At 49.9% G+C, this 24793-nt stretch overlaps 2 protein-coding genes across 6 annotated transcripts in view; one reads left to right on the forward strand and one right to left on the reverse strand.

The window, feature by feature from the left end:
- Nucleotides 1-8718: 8718 nt before the first annotated feature.
- On the reverse strand, nt 8719-22895 carry DKKL1 (dickkopf like acrosomal protein 1). 5 transcript variants are annotated; one of them, XM_017882231.1, is made up of 5 exons: nt 22650-22872; nt 18559-18731; nt 17656-17796; nt 17420-17512; nt 8719-9118 (listed from the first exon to the last, which is right to left on the reverse strand). In XM_017882231.1, exons 1-5 carry the CDS (start codon nt 22678-22680, stop codon nt 8807-8809), a joined length of 750 nt encoding a protein of 249 aa, XP_017737720.1. In that variant the 5' UTR covers nt 22681-22872; the 3' UTR covers nt 8719-8806. The 5 variants fall into 5 exon arrangements, with proteins under 5 accessions (XP_017737720.1, XP_017737722.1, XP_017737724.1 ...); XM_017882233.1 differs by lacking the exon at nt 22650-22872 and adding an exon at nt 19838-20201; XM_017882235.1 differs by lacking the exon at nt 22650-22872 and adding an exon at nt 19304-19699 and having other exon boundaries at nt 18559-18602.
- Nucleotides 22896-23062: 167 nt separating this feature from the next.
- Nucleotides 23063-24793, forward strand: part of TEAD2 (TEA domain transcription factor 2) — a 22732-nt gene continuing 21001 nt past the window's right edge. The window contains 2 exon segments of the mRNA XM_017882036.1: nt 23063-23349; nt 23691-23755. Of these exon segments, the coding sequence (XP_017737525.1) occupies nt 23121-23349; nt 23691-23755 (294 nt within the window). The 5' untranslated portion in view covers nt 23063-23120.

Genomic DNA, 24793 nt, shown 5'->3' on the forward strand with positions numbered 1-24793 from the left:
TCCCGGGTTCACGCCATTCTCCTGCCTCAGCCTCCCGGGTAGCTGGGATTACAGGTGCCGCCACCTCGCCCGGCTAGTTTTTTTTGTAGTTTTTAGTAGAGACGGGGTTTCACCGTGTTAGCCAGGATGGTCTTGATCTCCTGACCTCGTGATCCGCCCGTCTCGGCCTCCCAAAGTGCTGGGATTACAGGCTTGAGCCACCGCGCCCGGCCTCTAATATGTATTTCTTAGACCTTTTAACCATGACCTGTATGTCTCATATGTTTTTAATGTATTTTCTACCCTATTTCTGTGTAATTTAATCTAGATATTTTCTATTGATCTGTTTTCCAGTGTGTCTAACCTGCTGTGGGACTGATCTACTGAATTTTAATTTTAATTAATTTATTTTTAAGTTCTAGAATTTATATTGGATTCTTCCCCCCTCCTTAGATTCCAGTTCTCTGATGAAATTATCCATCTTTTCATCTGTTTTTGGGGAACATATTATAGTTACTTGAAAGCCTATATCTGAGAACGCTAATATCTGGATCACCTTTGGGTACATACTTCTAGTGTATATTTTTTCTCTTGGTTTTCTGTCATGTGGTCTTGTTTCCTGGAAAGACTGGTCATTTTTAAATTAAAATATAAAAATTAGATGGTATTATCTTCCCTTGGAAATAATTTAATTTTCTTGGCTGGGCGTGATGGTTCATACCTGTAATCCCAGCACTTTGGGAGGCTGAGATGGGTTGATCACAAAGTCAGGAGTTCAAGGCCAGCCTTGTTAATATGGGGAAACCCCATCTCCCAGGTTCAAGCGACTCTCATGCCTTAGCCTCCTGACTAGCTGGGATTACAGGTGCCCGCCACCGTGCCCGACTAATTTTTGTATTTTTAGTAGAGACGGGGTTTCACCATGTTGGCCAGACTGGTCTTGAACTCCTGACCTCAGGTGATCCGCCTGCCTCAGCCTCCCAAAGTGTTGGAATTACAGGTGTGAACCATCACACCCGGCTTGTATTCAGCTTTTATAGCTTTTAGTGGGGAGTTAGTCAGCTACTAGCTACTCCATCCATAGTGGCAAGCAAAAGTTTGGGATAATCTTTTTGATGAGTAAATACATATATGTTACTTCCTTAACTGTAACACTTAGCTCACTTCCCATTTTAAATAGAGTAACATAAAAACTCCTCACTATGCCCCAAAGACCCTGCATGGTCTGCTCTCTTGTACCCTGCGTCTACTTTTGTGATCTTGTTCCCTATTTATCTCCATCAATAACTGCTCTGTCCACCTTGGCCTCTTTGTTTTTGATCAAGCCAAGCCATTTCCAACCTCAGGACCTTTGCACTTACTATTCCCTCAGCCTGAAAGTCTCTTTCTCCAGATTTACCATGGACAGAATTTGCTCCATTACCCCAGTTCAGTCTCTGTATATATCAGAGAGACTACCCTATCTAAGATGAGCTCAGTCCCCTTGGAGTTTCCTTTCTGCCTTATGTTGCTTTATTCTTCACAGCATTTACCATTGGTTGATAGATATTTACTGTTTCTCTCCCCCACCAAATCCCATGAGGCTGGGGCATTGTTTTATTCACTGCTTAATCCCCATTGCTTAGAATAGTGTCAGGGGTCTGGGCACATTGGTTCATGCCTGTAATCCCAGGACTTTGGGAAGCTGAGGCAGGCAGATCGCTTGAGCCCAGGAGCTTGAGACCAGTCTGGGCAACATGGAGAAACCCCATTTCTACAAAAAAAAAAAAAAAAAATTACAAAAATTAGCCGGGCATGGTGGCATATGCCTGTGGTCCCAGCTACTCAGGAGGCTGGGGTGGGAGGATCACCTGAGCCCAGGAGGCAGAGGTTGCAGTGAGCTGAGATCACGCCACTGCACTCCAGCCTGGGCGACAAAGTGAGACTCCGTCCCCCGCCCCCCCCCAAAAAAAAATAAACCCCAAAGTCTTATGAATTAACACCTTTTTTCCAGTCAAAAAATCAGGATAATATCAGGGAATACCAGACCTAGTAACTGAGTAGATGCTGGGGGTCTCACCCAGGTGTGTGAAGCCACTGGGAGGAAGACGCTGAAATAGTCTGAGATGTAGTGGTTGTGGGTGGGTTCATGGGATTTTCTTGGGGGAAGCAAGGCCCAGGAGAGAGTGGCCTGTCCCCATCCTCTATTGCTTTCTTTCTCTCTCATTGAGCTAATGCCCAGTTAAGTCTTCAAAGATCTTGAGCACTGAGAGGCTTTCAGGCCCCCTCCTTCTCTATAACATAATAATGTAAAGTGGAGACCAGCTGCTAGTAAAGCACTAAATGCAAAAGGTAAAACTATAAAGTTAATAAAAGAAAACTTAGGAAAGTATAAATGACTTCTTTTAGGGATCTCAGAAGGATGAATCATAAGTCAAAAAAATGAATTTGATTATACCAGTATTAAAGGTTTCTATTCATCAAAGATCCCAAGGGCCAAGATCATGAGAGATGAGATGATGGACCAGCAGAAGTTCTTGCAGTGTCTAAAATTGAGCAGGGGCTGGGCATGGTGGCCCACACCTGTAATCCCAGCACTTTGGGAGGCCAAGGCAGACAGATCATTTGATGTCGGGAGTTTGAGACCAGCCTGGCCAACATGGTGAACCACATCTCTACTAAAAATATAAAAAAAATTAGCCAGGTGTGGCTGGGCGCAGTGGCTCACACCTGTAACCCCAGCTCTTTGGGAGACTGAGGTGGGAGGATCACCTGAGGTCAGGAGTTCGAGGACAGCCTGGCCAACATGATGAAACCTCATCTCTACTAAAAATATAATAATTGGCCAGGCGTGGTGGCGGGCACCTGTAATCCCAGCTACTTGGGAGGCTGAGGCAGGAGAATTGCTTGAACCAGGGAGGCGGAGGTTGCAGTGAGCTAAGATTGTGCCATTGCACTCCAGCCTGGGTGACAGAGCAAGAGTCTGTCACAAACAAACAAACAAAAAGTTAGTGTATCAAAACTTATGTATACAAACACAGACTATACATGGCACCTTTAAAAGTCGAGAGAAATGCAAACAAACGTAAAGATGCAGTATTAAGTCATAACTGCATAAAATTCACTGCAGTAAGACTGTACTGTGGTAGTATTTTTGCAGCCACTTTCCATTGCTATTGCAGTGGGCTCAAGTGCTGTGGGTATCTGCTCAAAATGCTGTGTGATGCTAATCATCTTCCAGTGAGCAGTTGGTCTCTTTCCTAAATCGTATATTGCAGTAAAGTGATCTCTTGAGATTATCACATATTTTTCACGGTGTTTAGTGCAATATGGTAAACCTTGAGGAACACCATGGGACCCACATGAAGTGCCACGAATGATGCTGGAAGTGCTCCCAAGAAGCAGAGAAAAGTTATGACACACCAGAAAAAGCTGACTTGCTGGATGTACAGATTGTAGTCTGTAGCTGTAGTTGCCCACCATTTCAGACACACAATTCATTTTATCAACAGAAGACATAAACTTAGGGTTACCCTTGGTACAGTACACTAGTGGAAATGCAATTTATCTTCCTTACAATTTTTTGTTTTGTTTTGTTTTGTTTTGTTTGTTGCCCAGGCTGGAGTGCAGTGGCATGATTTCGGCTCACTGCATCCCCCACCTCCCGGGTTCAAATGATTCTCCTACCTCAGCCTCCCACATGGCTGGGGTTACAGGCATGTGCCACCACGCCCAGCTAACTTTTGTATTTTTAGTAGAGATGGGGTTTCACTATGTTGGTCAGGCTGATCTCAAAAGTCCCAACCTCAGGTGGTCCTCCCGCCTCGGCCTCCAGAGGTGCTGGGGTTACAGGCGTGAGCCACCGTGCCTGGTGATTTTATTTTTTTTTAACCCTCTCCTAACTTCCTCTGATTTCCTTAGTAACATTTTCTTTTCTGTAGCTCACTTTATTGTTCGAATATAGTATATAATACATATAACACAGCGAGGCAAGGTGGCTCATGCCTGTAATCCCAGAACTTTGGGAGGCCAAGGTGGGCTGATTGCTTGAGCCTAGGAATTGGAGACACCCCTGGGCAACATGGTGAAACCCTTATCTCTACTAAAAATACAAACATTAGCCAGGTGTGGTTGTGAGAGCCTTACCTGTGGTCCTGGCTACCTGGGAGGCTGAGGAGGGGGGATTGCTACCCGGGAGGCTGAGGCAGAAGAATTGCTGGGCAACAGAGCAAGACTCCGTCTCAAAAAACAAGCAAACAAACAAATAGCTGGAGTGAACTATGATCATGCCACTGCACTCCACCCTGGGTGACAGGGCAAGATCCTGTATCAAAAAAAGAAAAAAAAAAAAATCCCAGAAAACATATATCATAAAAAGTATGTGTTCATCTGCTGTTTATGTAAAGCTTCTGGTCAATAGCATACTATTGGTCATTAAGTTTTTGGGGAGTCAAAATTGATCTTCAGATTTTTTCCTTCGCAGGGGGTTAGTCCCCTAAACCCTGAGTTGTTCAGGGTAATAGAATTGTTAATTAACTAATTGCTTTAACAGCTTTGTTGAGTCATCATTCACACACCACATAGTTTACCCATTTAAAGTGTATAATTCAGTGGTTTTTTTTTTTTTTTTTTTTTTTGAGACAGAGTCTCGCTCTGTCGCCCAGGCTGGAGTGCAGTGGCCGGTTCTCAGCTCACTGCAAGCTCCGCCTCCCGGGTTTACGCCATTCTCCTGCCTCAGCCTCCTGAGTAGCTGGGACTACAGGCGCCCGCCACCTCGCCCGGCTAGTTTTTTGTATTTTTTAGTAGAGACGGGGTTTCACTGTGTTAGCCAGGATGGTCTTGATCTCCTGACCTTGTGATCCGCCCGTCTCGGCCTCCCAAAGTGCTGGGATTACAGGCTTGAGCCACCGCGCCCGGCCAATTCAGTGGTTTTCAGTATACTCACAGAGTTCTACAATCATCACAATTAATTTTAGAACATTTTCATCACTCCGAAACAAAGCCCCACATCTCTTAGCCATTATCCCTAACTCAACCTTTCTTTCCCTGAAACCCCACGTAACCGTGAATCTGCTTTCTGTCTCTGTAGATTTGCCTTGTTAAATAAACTTTATAGGAAGCCATTGGTTTGGACTGAGCTCCTGCACTAGGCCCAAGAGACCAGCGGAGTCACTCATGCTACAGTTCCATGTCAGGAAGCTGAAACTAAATTATCTGACCTCTGAGAATTTAGAGGAGACAGGAGAGAGAGAAATAATAGCCACATCTTCTAGCTAGCATGATAAGGAAGTCCCCTCTGTTTTAACCTTTACAAGTAAAGTAACTTTGTTTGTTTGTTTGTTTGTTTTTTGAGACGGAGTCTTGCTCTGTTGCCCAGGCTGGAGTGTAATGGCGTGATCTCGGCTCACTGCAACCTCCGCCTCCGGGGTTCAAGCAATTCTTCTGCCTCAGCCTCCCGGGTAGCTGGGATTACAGGCACCCACCGCCATGCCCGGCTAATTTTTTGTATTTTTAGTAGAGACGTGGTTTCACTTTGTTGGCCAGGCTGGTCTGGAACACCTGACCTCAGGTGATCCACCCGCCTCAGCCTTGTAAAGTGCTGGGGTACAGGCATGAGCCTCCACACCTGGCCACAAGTAAAATAACTTTGAAATGATCAGTTGGGGCCGAGCACGGTGTTTCACACCTGTAATCCCAGCACTTTGGGAGGCTGAGGCGGGCGGATCACGAGGTCAGGAGATGGAGACCATCCCTGGCTAAACATGGTGAAACTCTGGTCTCTACTAAAAATACAAAAAATTATGCCAGGCAGTGGTAGAGTGGGCCGCTCTATAGTACCCCAGCTGCCTCAGCAGGCTGAGGCAAGGAGAATCGCTTGATACCGGGAGGCAGAGGTTGCAAGTGACGCTGAGATCGTGCCCACTACACTCCAGCCTGGGCGCCAGAGCGAGAATCCTCTCAAGAAAAAAAATAAAAAAAAGAAAGAAAGGAGATATTCAAAGCGAATCTGAAAGGATAGTTTGATGACAGATAATTGTTCTGTAATAAAAAAGAAAAAAAAAAAAATGAAAAACGTAATCCCTGGCTGGGCACAGTAGTTCATACCTGTAATCCCAGGACTTTGGGAGGCCGAGGTGGGTGGATCACTTGAGGTCAGGAGTTCGAGACCAGCCTGGCCAACATGGTGAAACCCTGTCTCTACTAAAAATACAAAAATTAGTTGGGTGCGGTGACTCACGCCTGTAATCCCAGCACTTTGGAAGGCTGAGGTGGATGGATCACTTGAAGTCATAGTTCGAGACCAGCCTGGCTAACATGGTGAAACCCCGTCTCTACTAAAAATACAAAAATTAGCTGGGTGTGGCAGCAGGAGCCTTTAATCCCAGCTACTCAGGAGGCTGAGGCAGGATAATCACTTGAACCCGGGAGGTATAGATTGCAGTGAGCCAAGATCGTAAACCACCTTTCTCTGCTCGGTTCATGGGAACACTCATTCTACTTTTTAGAATGAGGTACTGCCCTGTTCTAGAATTGCAAATAAAAGCCACTGTGGGCCGGGTGCAGTGGCTCAGGCCTGTCATCCCAGCACTTTGGGAGGCCGAGGTGGGTAGATCATGAGGTTAGAAGTTTGAGAACAGCCTGGCCAATATGGTGAAACCCTGTCTCTACTAAAAAATACAAAAATTAGCCGGGCATGATAGTGTGTGCCTGTAGTCCCAGCTACTTGGGAGGCTGAGACAGAAGAGTCTCTTGAGCCTGAAAGGCGATCGCGCCACTGCGCTTCATCCAGCCTGGGTGACAGAGCGAGACTCTGTCTCAAAAACAAAACAAAACAAAAAAACATAGTGTGAGGATACAGTGAGAAAGCAGGCATCCTCAAGCCAAGGAGAGAGGTCTTAGAAGCAGCCAAACTTGGCCGGGCGTGGTGAGTCATGCCTGTAATCCCAGCACGTTGAGAGGATGAGGCAGGCAGATCACCTGAGGTTGGGAGTTTGAGACTAGCCTGGCCAACATGGTAAAACCTCATCTCTACTAAAAATACAAAAATTAGCTGGGTGTGGTGGTGAGCACCTGTAGTCCGAGCTACTTGGGAGGCTGAGGCATGAAAATCACTTGAACTTGGGTGGCGGCGGTGATCGTAGTGAGTTGAGATCATGTCACTGCACTCCAGCCTGGGCGACAGAGCGAGACTCTGTCTCAAAAAAAAAAAAAAAAAAAGTTGACTTGCATTCATTGTACTCACTGTTGGATTCCTGAGTGTGTGAGTCTATGGGGTGATCCAGCGCTCAGCTTGGGCCTCAAGGGAGAGAGTATATGCCATGTCCAGGTCCTAGATGGGACTCAGCTCTGGGGAGGATCAGATCAGCCTTCTCCTTGATGGGTCATGACGGAGGATTCTCAGAGGGGACAGAAAATGCCCTGGGGAAGGGCAAAGTGGACAGACCACCAAAGGCAAGCTCTGTGAGCTTCCAAGTTTGGACGAGGCATCAGGCCTGGAAGTGAGGGAGTTTGGGGTGGTGAGCAGGGAGGGTCAGATAGAGGGACAAAGAGAGAAATAGCATGTTGGAGATAGAGTCCTTCCATCGGGGTGAGTCAGAGAATGAGAAGATGAAGACGAGGATAGGCGGGTGTGGACACAACAGAGTCGAGGGTGGAGATGACACGGGAAGGACCTGAGTGGGGCTGGATAGTGGTCCCCCAAAGATGGTCACCCTCTAATTCCTGGAACCTGTAAGTATGTTGTCCAGGAAGATCCAGTCCAGTCACATGAGCCCTTCAAAGCAGAGGACCGTCTCTGCCAGAAGAGGAAGATATACCAGAGATGGGGCACAAGGGGAAGTCAGAGTCCTGCCATGGCACTGGGCTGTGGCTCTGGGATGTCAGGTCCACCTGCAGTAACCGGAGAGAGGCCTCTTGGAGCTAAGGGTTGGTGGCCCCCAGCTGACAGCCAGTGAGAACATGGGGACCTCAGTCCCACGAGCCCAGAATTCGATTCTGCTGAAAATCTGAATGAGCTTGAAAGCAGCTTCTTCCCAGAGCCTCCCAGTGAGAGCTCGGGTGGCTGACACCCTGTGAAACCCAGAGCTGAGGGCCGGTGGAGCCATCCTGGATTTCTGACCAGGATGATACGTGAAATAATGCATTTGTGTTGTTTTAAGTTTCCAAGTTTGTGCCCATTTGTTATGGCAGTAACAGTACAGGGGCCACGTAAACAGACAGGGCTGGAGTGAAAGAGTTGGGGGCCAGGCACAGTGGCTCAAGCCTGTAATCCCAGCACTTTGAGAGGCCGAGGGGAAGGGATCACTTGAGCCCAGGAGTTCAAGACGAGCCTGAGCAACATAGGGAGATCCCTGTGTTAAGTAATACAACAATTAGCTGGGCATGGTGGCGCACGCCTGTGGTCCCAGCTACTGAGAGGCTGAGGTGGGAGGATCGCCTGAGCCTGGGAGGTCGAGGCTGCAGTGAGCTGTGATTGCGCCACTGCACTCCAGCCTGGGTAACAGAGTGAGACCATTTCCAAAAAAAAAAAAAAAAAGCTAAGAGTTGGGAGTGCAGACAGGGCTGGAGGTGACAGGGTTGGGTGCTGAGTGGACAGATGGAGCTACAGCATAGACAATGCCTGAATGAGAAAATCAAGCCTGGTACACTTAGGCAAGAGCTAGCACAGCCAGCTGTCATGCTCAGAGCTGGGACTGGGGGTCCTTGCCATGGTCTGGTTGGCAGGGGCTTGGGGATAAATGCCGAAAGGAGATGGTGTTGTTAGATGTAAGAAAGAAATTTATTTCCATATGGTGCTTGGGGTGGGGTCTGATGGGGGCTACAGGCAGGTGCTCCCCAGTCCCCACCCCTACACCTGCCTGGAGGGCCTGAGGATGTACAGTAAGTGGGTCTTTCGGGGGGACAGCCTAGAGTGGGAGGAGCTCTCGGTCCCCTCTTCTAAGACATCCTTGTGGGTCCCCTTGCGGAGTCCATCCCGGATGGCCTGCAGGCGGTGTCGCTTCTCGCTGAGCCAGTGGCCGTCCTCCAGGGCATCCTGGTGGGACCTCCGCCGTGGCAGCTTCATGATCCAGAAGGCCACCCGGGGATGGAGTTCTGCATGGAAGCTGTCCATGGCCTTCTGGATGGGTACCAGGGCCTCCTTCTCCTCCATCCTGGGTACCTGGGGAGGAAGAACAAGGAGACCCTCTCATACTCCAAATAGCACCCCAGGATGGTCAGTCCGCACTGACCTATTCAGCCCACTTTGCAGATGACAGAATGCTTTGCGGGTTCAAAAGCCCTGTTTGAGGTTTACAAAGCACTTGGGTTTACACTTAAGGATTACAAATACTCTGAGGTTTGTAGAATGCTTTGGGATTGGAAAATTTGTTTGAGGGCTTTCAAAAGGGAGGTAATAGAGCACTTCAGGGATTATAATGCCTGTTGGGATTATAGAGCACTTTAGGATTAAATCCTCTCTGAGGTTTAGAGGGTAGCAGTTTGAAATGTACAAAGCACTTTGGGACTAAAAGCTCTTGGGTTTACTGAAGACTCATGACCATAAATGCAATGTGTGATCCTTCATTGATCATGAATCAAAAGCTTTCAAGGACAGCTTTGAGTCGAGGGAGAAAGTTTGAATATGGACTGAGTGTCTATTTGGTCCTTGAAATTCAAAGGGTGGGCTGCTGTTGTTAGGTATGCAAATTAATAGGTCCCACCCCACCCAGACCTGCTGAGTCAGTCTGCCTTTTAGTAAGATGAGGTCTGAGAAGCCCTGCAGGAGATTGTTAGGTGTTAAATTGTTTCCTTCTGGCCAGATGCAGTGGCTGGTGGCTCATGCCTGTAATCCCAGCACTTCTCCAGGCTGAGGTGGGCAGATCACTTGAGGTCAGGAGTTTGAGACCATCCTGGCCAACATGATGAAATCCCGTCTCTACCAAAAATATGAAAATTAGTTGGGTGTGGTGGCGCGCTCCTGTAATCCCAGCTACTCGGGAGGCTAAGGCAGGAGAATCACTTGAACCTGGGAGGCGAAGGCTGCAGTGAGTCAAGATCGTGCCATTGCACTCCAGCCTGGGCAACAGAGCAAGATCCAGAAACCATATTCTTTCCTCCCCAGATTCATATTTTGAAATCCTATCCTCTAATACATCAGAATGTGGCCTTATTTAGAACTAGGTTCATTGCAGATATAATTGGTGAAGATGAGGTCATTAGGTTGGGCCCTAATCCAACATGACTGGTGTTCTTTTTTTCTTTTTTTTTTTTTTGAGATGGAGTCTCTCTCTGTAGCCCAGGCTGGAGTGCAGTGGCACAATCTTGGCTCACTGCAGCCTCTGCCTCCTGGGTTCAAGTGATTCTCCCACCACAGCCTCCAGAATAGCTGGGATTACAGGGGCATGCCACCATGCCAGCTAATTTTTGCATTTTTAGTAGAGACGGGGTTTCACCATGTTGGCCAGGTTGGTCTCATCCTCCTGACCTCAGGTAATCCGCCCGCCAAGCCTCCCAAAGTGCTGGGATTACAGGTGTGAGCCATTGTGCCTGGCCTGTGACTGGTGGTGTTATGCTAAGGAAAAATTCGGACACAAATGCACACGGAGTACAGAAGATGGAGACAAAGGCAGAGATCAGGATGATGCTTTCATAACCAAAGAACACCAAAGGTGGCCAGCAAAGCACCAGATTGTCCCTCACAGCCTCAGAAGGAACCAACCTTGCTGACATTCTGATCTGGAATATCCAGCCTCCAGAATTGTGAGACCATCAATTTCTGTTTGAGCCACCCAGTTTGTGGTACTTTGTTACAGTAGCCCTAGCAAAGTAATACCACAGTAACAGTTTGAAAGGCCAGACATGGTGGCTTATGCCTGTAATCACAGCACTTTGGGAGGCTGAGGTGGGTGGATCACTTGAGATCAGGAGTTTGACACCAGCGTAGGCAATATGGTGAAACCCCATCTCTACTAAAAATACAAAAATTAGCCAGGTTTGGTGGTGTGTGCCTGTAATCCCAACTATTCGGAGGCTGAGGTGGGAGAATCTCTTGAATTTGGGAGGTGGAGGTTGCAGTGACCTGAGATTGTACCACTGCACTCCAGTCTGGGTGACAGAGTGAGACTCCACCTCCAAACAAACAAACACCCAAAACAGTTTGATAGCCACATTTTCTTGGGTGTGAACATGGTACTGTGGGCCAGGTGCGTTGGCTCATGCCTGTAATCCCAGCACTTTGGGATGCCGAGATGGGTGGATCATCTGAGGTCGAGAGTTTGAGAACAGCCTGGCCAACATGGCAAAATCCCGTCTCTACTAAAAATACAAAAATTAGCCAGGAGCGGTAGCACGCATTTTTTTTTTTTTGTTTGAGATGGAGTCCCGCTCTGTCGCCCAGGCTGGAGTGCAGTGCAAGCTCCGCCTCCCAGGTTTACGCCATTCTCCTGCCTCAGCCTCCTGAGCAGCTGGGACCACAGGCGCCTGCCACCTCGCCCGGCTAGTTTTTTGTATGTTTTAGTAGAGACGGGGTTTCACCGTGTTAGCCAGGATGGTCTCGATCTCCTGACCTCGCGATCCGCCCGTCTCAGCCTCCCAAAGTGCTGGGATTACAGGCTTGAGCCACCGCACCCGGCCGGTAGCACGTATCTTTAATCCCAGGTACTCAGGAGGCTAAGGCAGGAGAATCGCTTGACCCCAGGAGATGGAGGTTGTGGTGAGCTGAGATTGTGCCTGGGCAACAGAGTGAGACTTGGTCTCAAAAAAAAAAAAAAAAAGAAAAAAAAGAAACAAAATGGTAGTGTGGTCTTGTGGGAGAATATATCAGTCTCGAGTGTCTGCTGAAGTATTTATGGGTGAAGTGTCGTGATGTCAGCCGTTTACTGTCATATGGTTCAGAAATAAAAAAAAATAAAAATAGATAAAATGTTAAGAAGCCACAATCTAGGCCGGGGGTTCTCAACCGAAGTTTGGAGAGATTTTTGGGTGTTACAACCGGTGCAGGTCAGGAGGCTACTTCTCTTTTTTTTTGGAGACAGAGCCTCGCACTGTCACCTGGCTGGAGTGTAACGGTACAATCTCAGCTTACTGCAACCTCTGCCTCCCCGGTTCAAGCAATTCTTCTGCCTCAGCCTCTCGAGTAGCTGGGATTACAGGCGCCTACCACCACGCCCAGCTAACTTTTTGTATTTGTATTTTTTATTTTTTTTTGAGACAGCGTTTCACTCTTGTCACCCAGGCTGGAGTGCAATGGCACAATCCCCTCTCCCTGCAACCTCTGCCTCCCAGGTTCAAGCATTTCTCCTACCTCAGCCTCCCAAGTAGCTGGGGTTAGAGTTGCCTGCTACCACGCCCTGCTAATTGTTTGTATTTTTGTAGAGACAGGGTTTCACCATGTTGGCCAGGCTGGTCTCGACCTCCTGACCTCAGGTGATCCACCTGCCTTGGCCTGCCAAAGTGCTGGGATTACAGGTGTGAGCCACCATACCCAGCCTATTTATTTACTTATTTTTTGAGACAGAGTTTCGCTCTTGTTGCCCAGGTTGGAGTGCAATGGTGCTATCTTCACTCACTGTGACCTCCACCTCCTGGGTTCAAATGATTCTCCTGTTTCATCCTTCTGAGTAGCTGGGATTACAGGCATGCGCCACCATACCTGGCTAATTTTGTATTTTTAGTAGAGACAGGGTTTCTCCATGTTGGTCAGGCTCGTCGCAAACTCCTGACCTCAGGTGATCCACCCGCCTCGGCCTCCCAAAGTGCTGGAATTATAGGCATGAGCCACTGCTCCCGGCCATATTTGTATTTATTTATTTATTTATTTATTTATTTATTTATTTATTTGAGATGGAGTCTCGCTTTGTCGCCCAGGCTGGAGTGCAGTAGCGTGATCTCGGCTCACTGCAAGCTCTGCCTCCCAGGTTCACGCCATTCTCCTGCCTCAGCCTCCCGAGTAGCTGGGACTACAGGTGCCCACCACCAAGCCTGGCTAATTTTTTTGTATTTTTAGTAGAGACGGAATTTCACTGTGTTAGCCAGGATGGTCTCGAACTCCTGACCTCATGATCTGCCTGCCTCAGCCAAACTGCTGGGATTACAGGTATGAGCCACCACGCCTGGCCCCATATTTTGTATTTTTAGTAGAGACGGGGTTTCACTGTGTTAGCCAGGCTGGTCTTGAACTCCTGACCTCATGATCCCCCTGTCTCTGCCTCCCAAAGTGCTGGGACTACGGGTGTGAGCCACCGTGCCCAGCAGGAGGCAACTTCTCTCTAGTGGGTATAGAGCCCAGGGATATTACCAAACATCCTACAATGCACAGGGCAGCTCCTACAACAAAGATTATCCAGCTTCACATGCCAATGATGCCAACCTTGAGAAATTTTGGTTTATGGAAAAGAGACTATAGGGATATTTATTGTACTTTTTTTTTTTTTTAAGACACATGCACATGTATGTTTATTGCAGCACTATTCACAATAGCAAAGACTTGGAACCAACCTAAATCTCCATCAATGATAGACTGGATAAAGAAAATGTGGCACATATATACCATGGAATACTACTTGGCCACAGAAAAGAATGAGTTCATGTCCTTTGCAGGGACATGGATGAAACTGGAAACCATCATTCTCAACAAACCAACACAAGAGTAGAAAACCAAGCACTGCATGTTCTCACACACAAGTGGGAACTGAACAATAAGAACACATGGACACAGGAAGGGGAACATCACACACCAGGGCCTGTTGTGGGTAGGGGACCAGGGGAGGGATAGCATCAGGAGAAACACCCAATGCAGGTGACAGGCTGATGGGTGCAGCAAAACACCATGGCACATGCACCTGTGCAACAAATCTGCACGTTCTGCACATGCACCCTAGAACCTAAAGTATAATAATTAAAAAAAGAAACCATAAAAATACTATGTCTTAATATAACTTACTGTACCACGGATTTGTTAGAAACTAAGGTAAGTCATTAAGAAAACGATACAGGCTGGGCACGGCGGCTCACTCCTGTAATCCCAGCACTCTGGGAGGCTGAGGCGGGTGGATCATGAGGTCAGGAGATTGAGACCATCCTGGCTAATGCAGTGAAACCCCATCTGTACTAAAAAAGACAAAAAAATTAGCTGGGCGTGATGGTGGGTGCCTGTAGTCCCAGCTACTTGGGAGGCTGAGGCAGGAGAATGGCATGAACCCAGGAGGCAGAGCTTGCAGTGAGCTGAGATCGCATCACTGCACTCCAGCCTGGGCAACAGAGCGAGACTCCGTCTCAATAAAAAAAAAAAATTCTCTTGCCTGTAATTCCAGCACTTTGGAAGGCCAAGGTGGGCGGATCACCCAAGGTCAGGAGTTCAAGACCAGCCCGGCCAACATGACAAAACCTCTTCTCTACTAAAAATACAAAAAAGAAACAAAAGACACATTAGCGGGATGTTGTAGTGCGTGCCTGTTATCCTTGCTCCTTGGGAGGTTGGGGCAGGAGAATTGCTTGAATCTGTGTTAGAATTAAAATGCTTATTTCTTGGTGTCGCAAGGAAAAATCAGCATTCAGACAAAAAGTTTTCTCAGCAAGGCAATTTTACTTTTTGCAGAAAGGGTGCTGCCCATCAGCAATCCTGCCGCAAGAGCACAATGAACAAAGAAAGGCAGGAATATTGGTCCCTTATGTGTTGGGTCCTTACTGCTATGTCGTGTCTCCATTGGTTGGAGCTGGATCTCACAGTCTAAGCTAAACCCAATTGGCTAACAACTTAAAAAACTTTCTTAAATAAGGCAATGGAGAACAAAGGAAAAGAGGAAGTTGCTGCGAAAAGACCTAGAGAAGTAATAACATTTCCTAATGAGGAAGCGGCATAAGCTGTGAGCCGGGACATGCTTGAGCATGTCGAGACCAAATATCTTGGTTAAAGTACAAGGACACAGGCCGGGTGCAGTGGCTCACACCTGTAATCCCAGCACTCTGGGAGGCCACGAGGTCAGGAGATCGAGACCATCCTGGCTAACAAGGTGAAACCCCGTCTCTACTAAAAATACAAACAAAAAAAATTAGCGGGACATGGTGGCGGACGCCTGTAGTCCCAGCTACTAGGGAGACTGAGGCAGAATGGTGTGAACCTGGGAGGCGGAGCTTGCAGTGAGCCGACATGGCGCCACTGCACTCCAGCCTGGGGACAGAGCAAGACTCTGTCTCAAAAAAAAAAAAAAAAAAAAAAAAAAGAAAAGGGAAGAAACATCTCAGTATCTCAGTATTATGATGAAATTAGTTTTGACCTCAAAAACCTCCGAATGAGGCCAAGCGTGGTGGCTCACACCTATAATCCCAGCTCTATGGGAGGCTGAGGTGGGTGAATCACTTGAGGTTAGGAGTTTGAGACCAGCTTGGCCAACATGGTGAAACCCCATCTCTATTAAAAAATGCAAAAATTAGCTGGGCACAGTGGCGTGTGCCTGTAATCCCAACTACTCAAGAGGCTGAGGCAGGGGAATCGCTTGAACCAGGACACGGAGGTTGCAGTGAGCTGAGGTCACGCCACTGCACTCCAATCTGGGCCACAGAGCAAGATTCCGTCTCAAAAAGAAAAAAAAAAAAAAACCCTGAATGAATTTCAAGGTTTGGACCACACTTTGAGAATCACTGTGCTAATGCTATATAAGTATGATTTCATTTCATATCCATAGCTAGTCTATTATTATCTCTGCTGAAAGTCTGAAGAGGTTAAAAAACTTGCCCAAGGTCAAAAGTTGGCAAGTGATAGAACAAGATTCAAGCACTACAGCCCCATGCTGTAAAAGAACCCTAAAAAATCAATAACAAAAAGGGAGTCATTGTAGAAAAATAAGACGCAGACAACAAACACAAGAGTTCTACTTTCCAAAAAATATATGAGAAAGTAACCAAAAACATGCACATTAAACAAGCTATCATCATTGTTCACCTGTCAAGTTGCCAAATGTTGTGATGTTGGTAAGGGTTCAATCATGAGATTTAATGAATGTTTAACAAGGGTTTAATTATATACTGCTAACAGAGATAAGAATTAATGCAACCATTACAGATGGTAATTTAGCAATAAGAATTAAAAGCTTTAAAAATGACATTACTTGGCCGGGTGCAGTGGCTCACGCCTGTAGTCCCAGCACTCTGGGTGGCCGAGGTGGGTGGATTGCTTGAGGTCAGGAGTTCAAGACCAGCCTGACCAACATGGTGAAACCCCCGTCTCTACTAAAAATACAAAAATTAGCTGGGCATGGTGGTGGGCGCCTGTAATCCCAGCTACTCAGGAGGCTGAGGCATGAGAATCACTTGAACCCAGGAGGCAGAGGTTGCAGTGAGCCGAGATCACGCCACTGCACTCCAGCCTGGGCAAGAGTGTGAGACTCTGTCTCAACAACAACAACAAAAAATGAATGAAGTACAGAAACACTACAACATGGATAAACCTTAAAAAGAAACAATTCCATTTTCGTTTTTATTTTTTTTGAGACAGTCTCACTCTGGCACCCAGACAGGAGTGCAGTGGCTCAATCTCCGCTCGCTGTAACCTTCACCTCCCAACTTCAAGCAATTCTCGTGCCTCAGCCTCCCAACTAGCTGGGATTATAGGAATGCACTGCCATTACTGGCTAATTTTTTGTATTTTTAGTAGAGACAGAGTTTCACCATGTTAGCCAGGCCACTCTCAAACTCCTGGCCTCAAGTGATCCACCCATCTCAGCTTCCTCAAGTGCTGGAACAATAGGCATGAGCCACCGCACCAGGCCCAATTCCATTTTTGTTAAAAATAAAAAATACACACATGAAAAGAATGGTAGGATATATGTCAAAATATTATCAGTGGTTATTCCTTGAATGGTAGAATTTATTTTCTTCTTTTTGTTTCTCTGTATTTTCTAAATTTTCAACAACATACCTACGCTAATACACATACAATTTATCCTACATGTGATATTATGATGTATATATAATTTCTACAATGTATATGTATTACTTTTGCGAAGTAAAGAAATACGTACTTATATTTTTGGTAAGTTAAATTTGTGTATGCACATGAGTATACATTTGCAGGCTTCACCTAAATTAAAAAAAAATTTTAATGTTATTTCTTTATTTATTTATTTAGAGATGGAGTTTCACTCTGTCACCAGGCTGGAATGCAGTGGCATGATCTCAGCTCACTGCAACCTCTGACTCCCGAGTCCAAGTAATTCTCCTGCCTCAGCCTCCTGAGTAGCTGGGACTACAGGAGCACGCCACCATGCCCAGTTAATTTTTTTATTTTTAGTAGAGATGGGGTTTCATCACGTTGGCCAGGATGGTCTTGATCTCCTGACCTCATGATTCGCCCACCTCAGCCTCCAAAAGTGCTGGGATAAGAGGCATGAGCTTATCCTTGGCCTTGGCCTTCCAATGTGCNAAAAGAAAAAAAAAAAAAGAAAATGTTTGGGCCTGACACTTTGATGGCGGGGCATGTCCTAACCTTCAAGTCACCCTTGAAGCTCCCCTCTGCTGGTTGGATGGATGCCACCATATTCTCGGAGATCAGCACCTCTCCTGTCTTGTTGTCGGTCATCTGTGAGGATCCGATGAGAGAGTGAGAGCAAACCTGCTTTCCTCCTCTGCCCTCCTTCCCTCCCAACAGATACTGCAGCACGAGGGATGGAGGGATGGAGGGATCCCAAGGGGACTCCAGTAAGGGCTTCCCTGCAAAGGCACCTTGTCGATCTGAAGGTGGCTGGAGAGGGTGTTGTTCCCCAGCGGGTGCTCCTGGTTCTCCTCTTTGTGATAGTTCCTAGGGAGGCCCCAGAAGTCCATGGGGGCAGAGAAGAAACTGTCTATGCCCCGAAGCAGGTTACCCTGGGGCCGGAGGAGGGACTGGTGAGCTGCTGGGCCTCATCCCCCTAGTACAGCCCCTTCTGTAGCCCCGCTAGGATGCTCCCAAGGCCTGGCCCCAAGTGCCTCCCATCCCCTTTACTTTTTGCCCTCTGATACTTAGGGCCTAACCTGCGGCCTCCATCTGCCATCAATTCTGTCTTCTCAGTCCCGTTGCCTTACTATCCCTGTCTGTCCCCATCCCCCTCTCCTCATGTCTCTTTCTCCAGTCTCTTGTCTCTGTCCCATCTCCCTCTCTCTTTGCCTGTTACCTTTCCTCTCTTATTTATGTACGTATATCTTTATTTATTTAGAGACAGGGTCTCCCTGTTATGTCAACCAGGCTGGAGTGCAGTGGTGCGATCATGGCTTACTGCAGCCTCAACCTCCTGGGCTCAAGGGATCCTTCTGCCTCAGCCTTCCAAGCAACTGGGATTACAGGTGCATGCACCTGCAACTATTTTTCATATTTTTTTGTACAGATGAGGGTCTCACTATGTTGCCCAGACTGGTCTCCAACTACTGGGCTCAAATGATCCTTCTGCCTCAGCCTCCCAAAGTGCTGCGATTATAGCCTGGGACCAGCCCCTTCCCTCTTCCTATCTCTTGGTCTCCCTGTTGCCCTCTCTCTCTGTCCCTTTGACTCTCATCCTGCCTGTCCCCCTGCCTGGCCCCCAACCATCTCCCACTCTGTGTCCCTGAACCTCTTCTCAGTACTTCTTTCCCCATCCCTCCGCTATCACTTACTTTCAGGAAAAGTCGGCTGAAGCCTTGGAGTAGGCTCTGGAGGCCTGTAAGATCCAAGGAGCTCTCTTGAGCATCAGCATCGTGGATAGGGGCTGCAGTGGAGGGGGTCACCAGGGCAGAGAGGAGCAGCAGCAGGACCAGCCGATGCCGCATTGTGGGGGCAGGCGGGGAGGCTGTGGCAAGGGTCGGGGTCAGAGCCCCTCACAGTGGCCACGCCCCCACCCAAGACGCCCCTCTCCAGCACCTTGCCCAGGCCGCCTCCCCAGTTCAGGCAACTCTCACACCGCGCTCATTTCCCGCACTGCTTCTTTATTCTACTCCCACACCCTCCACCCTGCCAAGACCCCTCTTCTCCCAGGTCCGGCCCTTCTGGGTTCTGTCTCATGTACTTTTTTTTTTTTTTTTTTTTCCGAGACCAAGACTCTGTCGTCCAGGCTGGAGTACAGTGGCACAATCACGGCTCACTGCAGCCTCGACCTCCCCGGGCTCAGGTGATTCTCCCACCTCAGCCCCCCGAAGTAGCTGGGACCACAGGCGCGCACCATCACGCCCGGCTAATTTTTGTATTTTTTGTAGAGACGGGGTTTCAACACATTGCCCAGGCTGGTCTCGAATCCCTTAAGTGATCCGCCCACCTGGGCCTCCCAAAGTGTTGGGATTACAGGCGTAAGCCACAGCACGCGGCCTCATCCAATGGTCTTTCCCTCACTTTCGCCCACATTCACGACCAGATCTCAATCCTCACCTTCTCCCATACCCCGCCCCTTCTTCTGGGCTCCGTCTTTATGCTAGACCACAGCCCGGTCACTGGACTCCCGGATTCCGGCCGCCCACGGACTGTTAAACCCGAACAGTTATGGTCTCGAGCCCAGGTCTGGTCTAGAGAGTTGGTCGCGCTCCGTGAGCCGTAGCCACGCCCCTATTGTCTGACCACGCTCCAAACTTGACGGCCTCACCCAGGAGCCCCGGCCTCTATTCCATGACCACGCCCTCGGTGGCAGAGCCCCGCCCCATCCTTCGTTCACCACACCCCTTAAGCCAGAGCCGTGAGTTCGGTCCCTGGCCACGCCCACGCCGTCAGACCACGCCCCTGTCAGTTGACCTCAGTCCTGGAGACCAAGTCCTGGAGGTGTTCTCTGCGGCCCTCGTTTTGGAGTCCCGCCCTACCTCAGATGGCCACGCCCCTTGGCTGAAAGCCACGCCCCTGCACTGGACCCCTACCCCTGCGTCCCACAGCTTGCCCTCGGCACCCCGAGTTCCAGTCCTAGGCTCCTCTTACTGGAGACACCGGAGTACGAGCAGCCGTTTTAGTTCTCACTCTAATTTTGTATCTGTCTCGGAACCTTTTCTCCGTGTCCCTTCTGATTTTCCCGCTCCGGTTCCACTAAAAAGTCCCGTTCTCTCCGGAAACCCTAAATCCAGCCGTATATTTCATCTTCCAAGGAACCCGGAATCAGACTTCCCTTTTCCTTGAGGACCTCAGGTCCGGACTCCAGCCCCCTCTAGTCCCTTAATTTTGAACACCCAGCCCTTCACCCTTAAGGGACCGGGCCCTAAGTCATCTTCTCTCAGGCACCAAAGCGCTCTTCCCCGTCCTGGGACAGCCGCCAGCCGTCTCCAGTCCACTAGCGCCTGTAGATGAAGAATCTGCACTTACGTGGGCCTCCAATAAACTCCCGGTGGTCCTGCCCACGACTCTTAACTGTGGTGAGGTCACAAGGAAACCATGTTGTCATAGGAATCAGTCAAAACCCATCCCCAGACTCCAATCCTCAACAACAACAACAACAACAACACACACACACACACACAAAACCCTTAGGGCTGAACAGTAAAGATTCTTTGTATTCGTATCACTTCCACACCCCCAATACGCAAACACTAGAGGGTAGCCGGGATTCCAGGTGCCCAGCCCCGTCCCCTCTCAGACCTAGGAGCCCATATCTCCAGCCCTTTCCTCTCCCAGATCCAGGAGTCCCAGCCCCTAGCCTCTCCTCCCTCAGACCAGGGGTTCCTGGCTCCTATCAGCCTTTTCCCTCAGACTTGGAGTCCGAATCCCCAATTCTCCTCCTTTCCCAAGCATCCAAATCCTGAGTTCCTACCGGCCCCAAGATAGACTAATCTCTCCCAAAGCAAAAATCCTCCTCCAAACTGTCACCGTCGGATCCCCCTTCCCGCTGTCCGCCGGCCGGGCCCGCCCCCCCTCCGGTCCCTCCCACTTTTCCCAAACAAAGCTCCCGGCAACTTTCTCCCTCGCAGCGCCCCGCCCGCCCGCGGCTCCCCAGCCCCAGGCCGGGAGGTAGGAAGGCGCCGGCGGGAGTCGGGGATCCTGCTTTGGGGTGTGTGAGTTGGGGTGGGGAGTTGCTGGTTAGGAGGTGAGGCGTGCGTTTGCGGGACCGTCTCTGAATGATTCACAGTCCTCTTTTTGCCCGGGCCCCGAATTTGCGCCCGTGACCGAGCCTCAGTGAGGAGTGGGAACTCTGGCCGGAGTTAGGGTGACTGCGGCTGGGTCTGAGTTTGGGCGTGCGCGCAGTAGAGGGTGCGGGCCAAGGGCGCTGGCGGGGTGTGGGGTGTGCGAGTGTCTGCGGCGGTGTCACTTTGGAGTGAGAAGGACCCCGTGTGTAATCTAGGGGGCATTTGGTCCTTCTTACGGAGAAGGGAGGGCCTCTGGGGTGGCCGAGGTGAGGTTACGGGGCTTTCTGGATCTTAAGCCTTGCCTCTTTGGAGGTTTAGGGTCTGGGGCGGGAAATTAGGGGGACCTTTCTTACCCGGCTCCACCGTCCCTTTGTCTGGCCACATGGGGGAGGGCTGGGCTGGGATTTTGGCCTACGGGGGTCCTGAACGCCGCAGCGCCACTGGGCTTGGCCCGGGGTCTTTGTCTGCTAGGGTCCGCGGGAGGAGGGGAATAGGGACCTGGACTCTGGGTTCCTGGGAAAGCTGTGGAGGATATGGAGCCTCCGGGGAGGCGGGATCTGACTGTATTGGAAAAAGTTTTCCCTGTTCCTGGCCTCCGGAAAGTCGCTGGGAACTTGAGTTGGGTCAGAGCCCACGGCGCACGGGGGAGGGGAGGGGCGGGGCCCGGTGCCGGAGGGGAGTCGCCCTGGCCGGCAAGCCCCTCCCCTGATGGGGGTTGTGGGAAGCTGGGGGAGGGGACGCCTGGGCCCTTTGTTCTGGCTCTCTTGATGGCAGGGCGCCCCAGTCCCCCAGCCTGTGGTTCTGTGTGTCTCTCCTGGTCTCGGCCTCAGCTGCTGCCCTGAGTCTCTGTCCCTATCTTCTCTAGGTCTCCGTCTCCCTCTTTCTGGGTTTCTGTTGCCCTCTCTCTGAGTCTCTGTCCCCCTCTCTCTGGGGCTCTGGCCCCCTCTCTCTCTGGGTCTCTGTCCCTCTCTCTCTGTGTCTCTGTTCCCCTCTCTCTCTGGGTCTCTGTCCCTCTCTCTCTGGATCTCTGTCTCTCTCTCTCTGTGTCTCTGGCCCTCTCTCTCTGGGTCTCTGCCCCCTCTCTCTCTGGGTCTCTGTTCCCCTCTCTCTCTGGGGCTCTGTCTCCCTCTCTCTCTGTGTCCCTGGTCCCCTCCCTCTGGCCCCTGTCCCCCCCTCCCTGGTCTCTGTCCCTCTCTTTCTAGTATCTGTCCCTTCCTCTCCCTGGGTCTCTGTCTCCCTCTCTCTCTGAGTCTCTGTGCCTCTCTCTGGGTCTCTGTTCCCCCCTCTGGTCTCTGTCCCCCCCCTCACTGGGCCTCTGTCCCCCTCTCTCTCTGGTCTCTGTCCCCTCTCTCTGGGTCTCTGTCCCCCCCTCGCTGGTCTCTGTCCCCTGCCTCATTGGGTCTCTGTCCCCCTCTCTCTCTGGTCTCTGTCCCCCTCTCTCTCTGGGTCTCTGTCCCCACCCCCTCTCTGGGTCTCTGTCCCCTTCTCTCTCTGAGTCTCTGTCTCCGTCTCTCTAGACCTTCCCTCAGTCTTATTTGGCCCCTCTTCTTTGCTGGCAGCTGCTGCTCACATCCTAGCACCTGTTCTTGGGGTGGGACTGGGAAAGTTTCACCCACACCTTCCTTCCCCACCATTAGCTTTTGCCTCCTGTCTTATTTAAAACCCATAATTCATACCCGAACCTTTAGCCCTCATGGCCCTCGGCATTACTCTGGGGTAATCACTCTGGGGTAATCATTGTGACTTCATCACAATTGAGTTCCTCTGGAAACCCTGAGAACACTCCCATCCTCCTCAACTTTCCCAGAAACCCAGCTCCTTCTCCTCCCTCACACCCAGGAGTCCAGGCCTCCAGCCCCCACTCCCTCAGACCCAGAAGTCCAGGCCCCAGTCCCTCCTCCCTCAGACCCAGGAGTCCAGGCCCCAGATCCTCTTCCCTCAGACCCAGGAGTACCCCCCAGCTCCTCCTCCCTCAGGCCCAGGAGTCCAGGTCCCCAGCCCCCTCCTCCCTCAGACCCAGGAGACCAGGCCCAGAGCCCCTCCTCCCTCAGACCCAGTGGTCCAGAGTCCCAGCCCTCTCAGCTTCAGGTCCCTTGAGGGTGGGGTTTGGGGGAAGCTTGCTGAGTTCTGTGTTCCTCCAGGCCCAGATGGGGGAACCCCGGGCTGGGGCCGCCCTGGACGATGGCAGCGGCTGGACGGGCAGTGAGGAAGGCAGTGAGGAGGGTACCGGCGGCAGTGAGGGGCTGGGGTGACGGGGCCCGGATGCAGAGGGGGTGTGGAGCCCAGACATTGAGCAGAGCTTCCAGGAGGCCCTGGCCATCTATCCACCCTGCGGCCGCCGGAAAATTATTTTGTCCGATGAAGGCAAGATGTATGGTGAGTCTACTTCTGTCTTTTGCCCTGGCCCCAATGATGAATAATGACAGTAACCAAGGTTTATGGAGCACTCAGAAGTAGGAGCTAGCATCACTATTTGCACAGATGAGGAAACTGAGGCACAGCTAGGTTAAATGATTTGCTACGGTTGCACAGAGCTGGTTCAGATGGAGCTGAGATTTGAACCCAAGCAGTCTGGTTTCCATGTAGCTGAGGGGACCGGCAGCCCAGTTGCTGTAGACCTTTGGGGACTCTTGCTGCTTTCTTCTTTCCTGGTGTCCCTGCCGTGGGGAAGTTCTGCTGAAAGTCTAACTAACTCTATTCCGTCTTTGAATCTTTAGGTCGGAATGAACTGATCGCCCGCTATATCAAGCTGAGAACAGGGAAGACCCGAACTCGAAAACAGGTCTCAGAACGGACTTGTGGGCTTCTGGCTGGGATGGGCCGGTCTTCTCAGGGTCATCCTCATATGGGCAGGTTCAGGTTCAAGGAAGAAGCTGCTTCCTGTGTGTTCATCTGTCTTCTCGGCGTGTGTGTTAGTCCGTTTGTGTTGCTATAAAGAATTACCCGAGGCTGGGTTATTTATTTATTTGTTTATTTTTTGAAATGGAGTCTAGCTCTGTTGCCCAGGCTGGAGTGCAGTGGCCTGATCTTGGCTCACTGCAACCTCTGCCTCCTGGGTTCAAGCAATTCTCCTGCCTCAGCCTCCTGAGTAGCAGGGATTACAGGCATGCACTACCATGCCCGGGTAATTTTGTGTTTTTAGTAGAGATGAAGTTTCACCATGTTGTCCAGGCTGGTCTCGAACTCCTGACCTCAGGTGATCCACTCACCTCGGCCTCCCAAAGTGCTGGGATTGCTGGGATTACAGGCGTGAGCTACCGCACCTGGCAAGACTGGATAGTTGATAAAAGAGCTTTAGGCTGGGCGAGTGGCTCATGCCTGTAATCCCACCACTTTAGGTGAGCGGATCAGGAGGTCAGGAGATCGAGACCATCCTGACCAACATGGTGAAACCCCGTCTCTACTAAAAATACAAAAATTAACTGGGAGTGGCAGTGCATGCCTGTAGTCCCAGCTACTCGGGAGACTGAGGCAGGAGAATCGCTTGAACCTGGGAGGTGGAGGTTGCAGTAAGCTGAGATCGTGCCACTGCACTCCAGCCTGGCGACAGAGCGAGACTCCGCCTCACAAAAAAAAAAAAAAAGAAGAAGAAAGAAAGAAAAGAGCTTTATTTTGGCTCAAAGTTATGCAGGCTGTCCAGGAAGCACGGAGCTGGCATCTGCTCCTGGTGAGGCCTCAGGAAGCCTCCAATCATGGAGGCAGGGGTAGTGGGGTAGTGGGAGCAGGCCTGGCACATGGAGAGCAGAAGCAAGAGAAGAAAGACAAAGGTCCCAGACTCTTTTTATTTTTTATTTATTTATTTATTTTTTTTTATTTATTT

The sequence above is a fragment of the Rhinopithecus bieti genome, unplaced genomic scaffold (genome assembly GCF_001698545.2).
Source record: "Rhinopithecus bieti isolate Rb0 unplaced genomic scaffold, ASM169854v2 scaffold_12070, whole genome shotgun sequence".
In the NCBI taxonomy this organism is placed as follows: domain Eukaryota; kingdom Metazoa; phylum Chordata; class Mammalia; order Primates; family Cercopithecidae; genus Rhinopithecus; species Rhinopithecus bieti.

Bases quoted from the DNA above. Each gene is read 5' to 3' on its own strand.
- DKKL1 (XM_017882231.1), bottom strand. From the start codon at position 22,680: ATGCCGAGGGCCATGAGGGCTAAAGGTTCGG. The intron at 17,797-18,558 runs GTAAGTGATAGC...CTCCGGCCCCAG, and splicing joins TCAGCCGACTTTTCCTGAAA to GGTAACCTGCTTCGGGGCAT. The intron at 9,119-17,419 runs GTTAGGACATGC...CTTCCTCCCCAG, and splicing joins GCTTCAAGGGTGACTTGAAG to GTACCCAGGATGGAGGAGAA.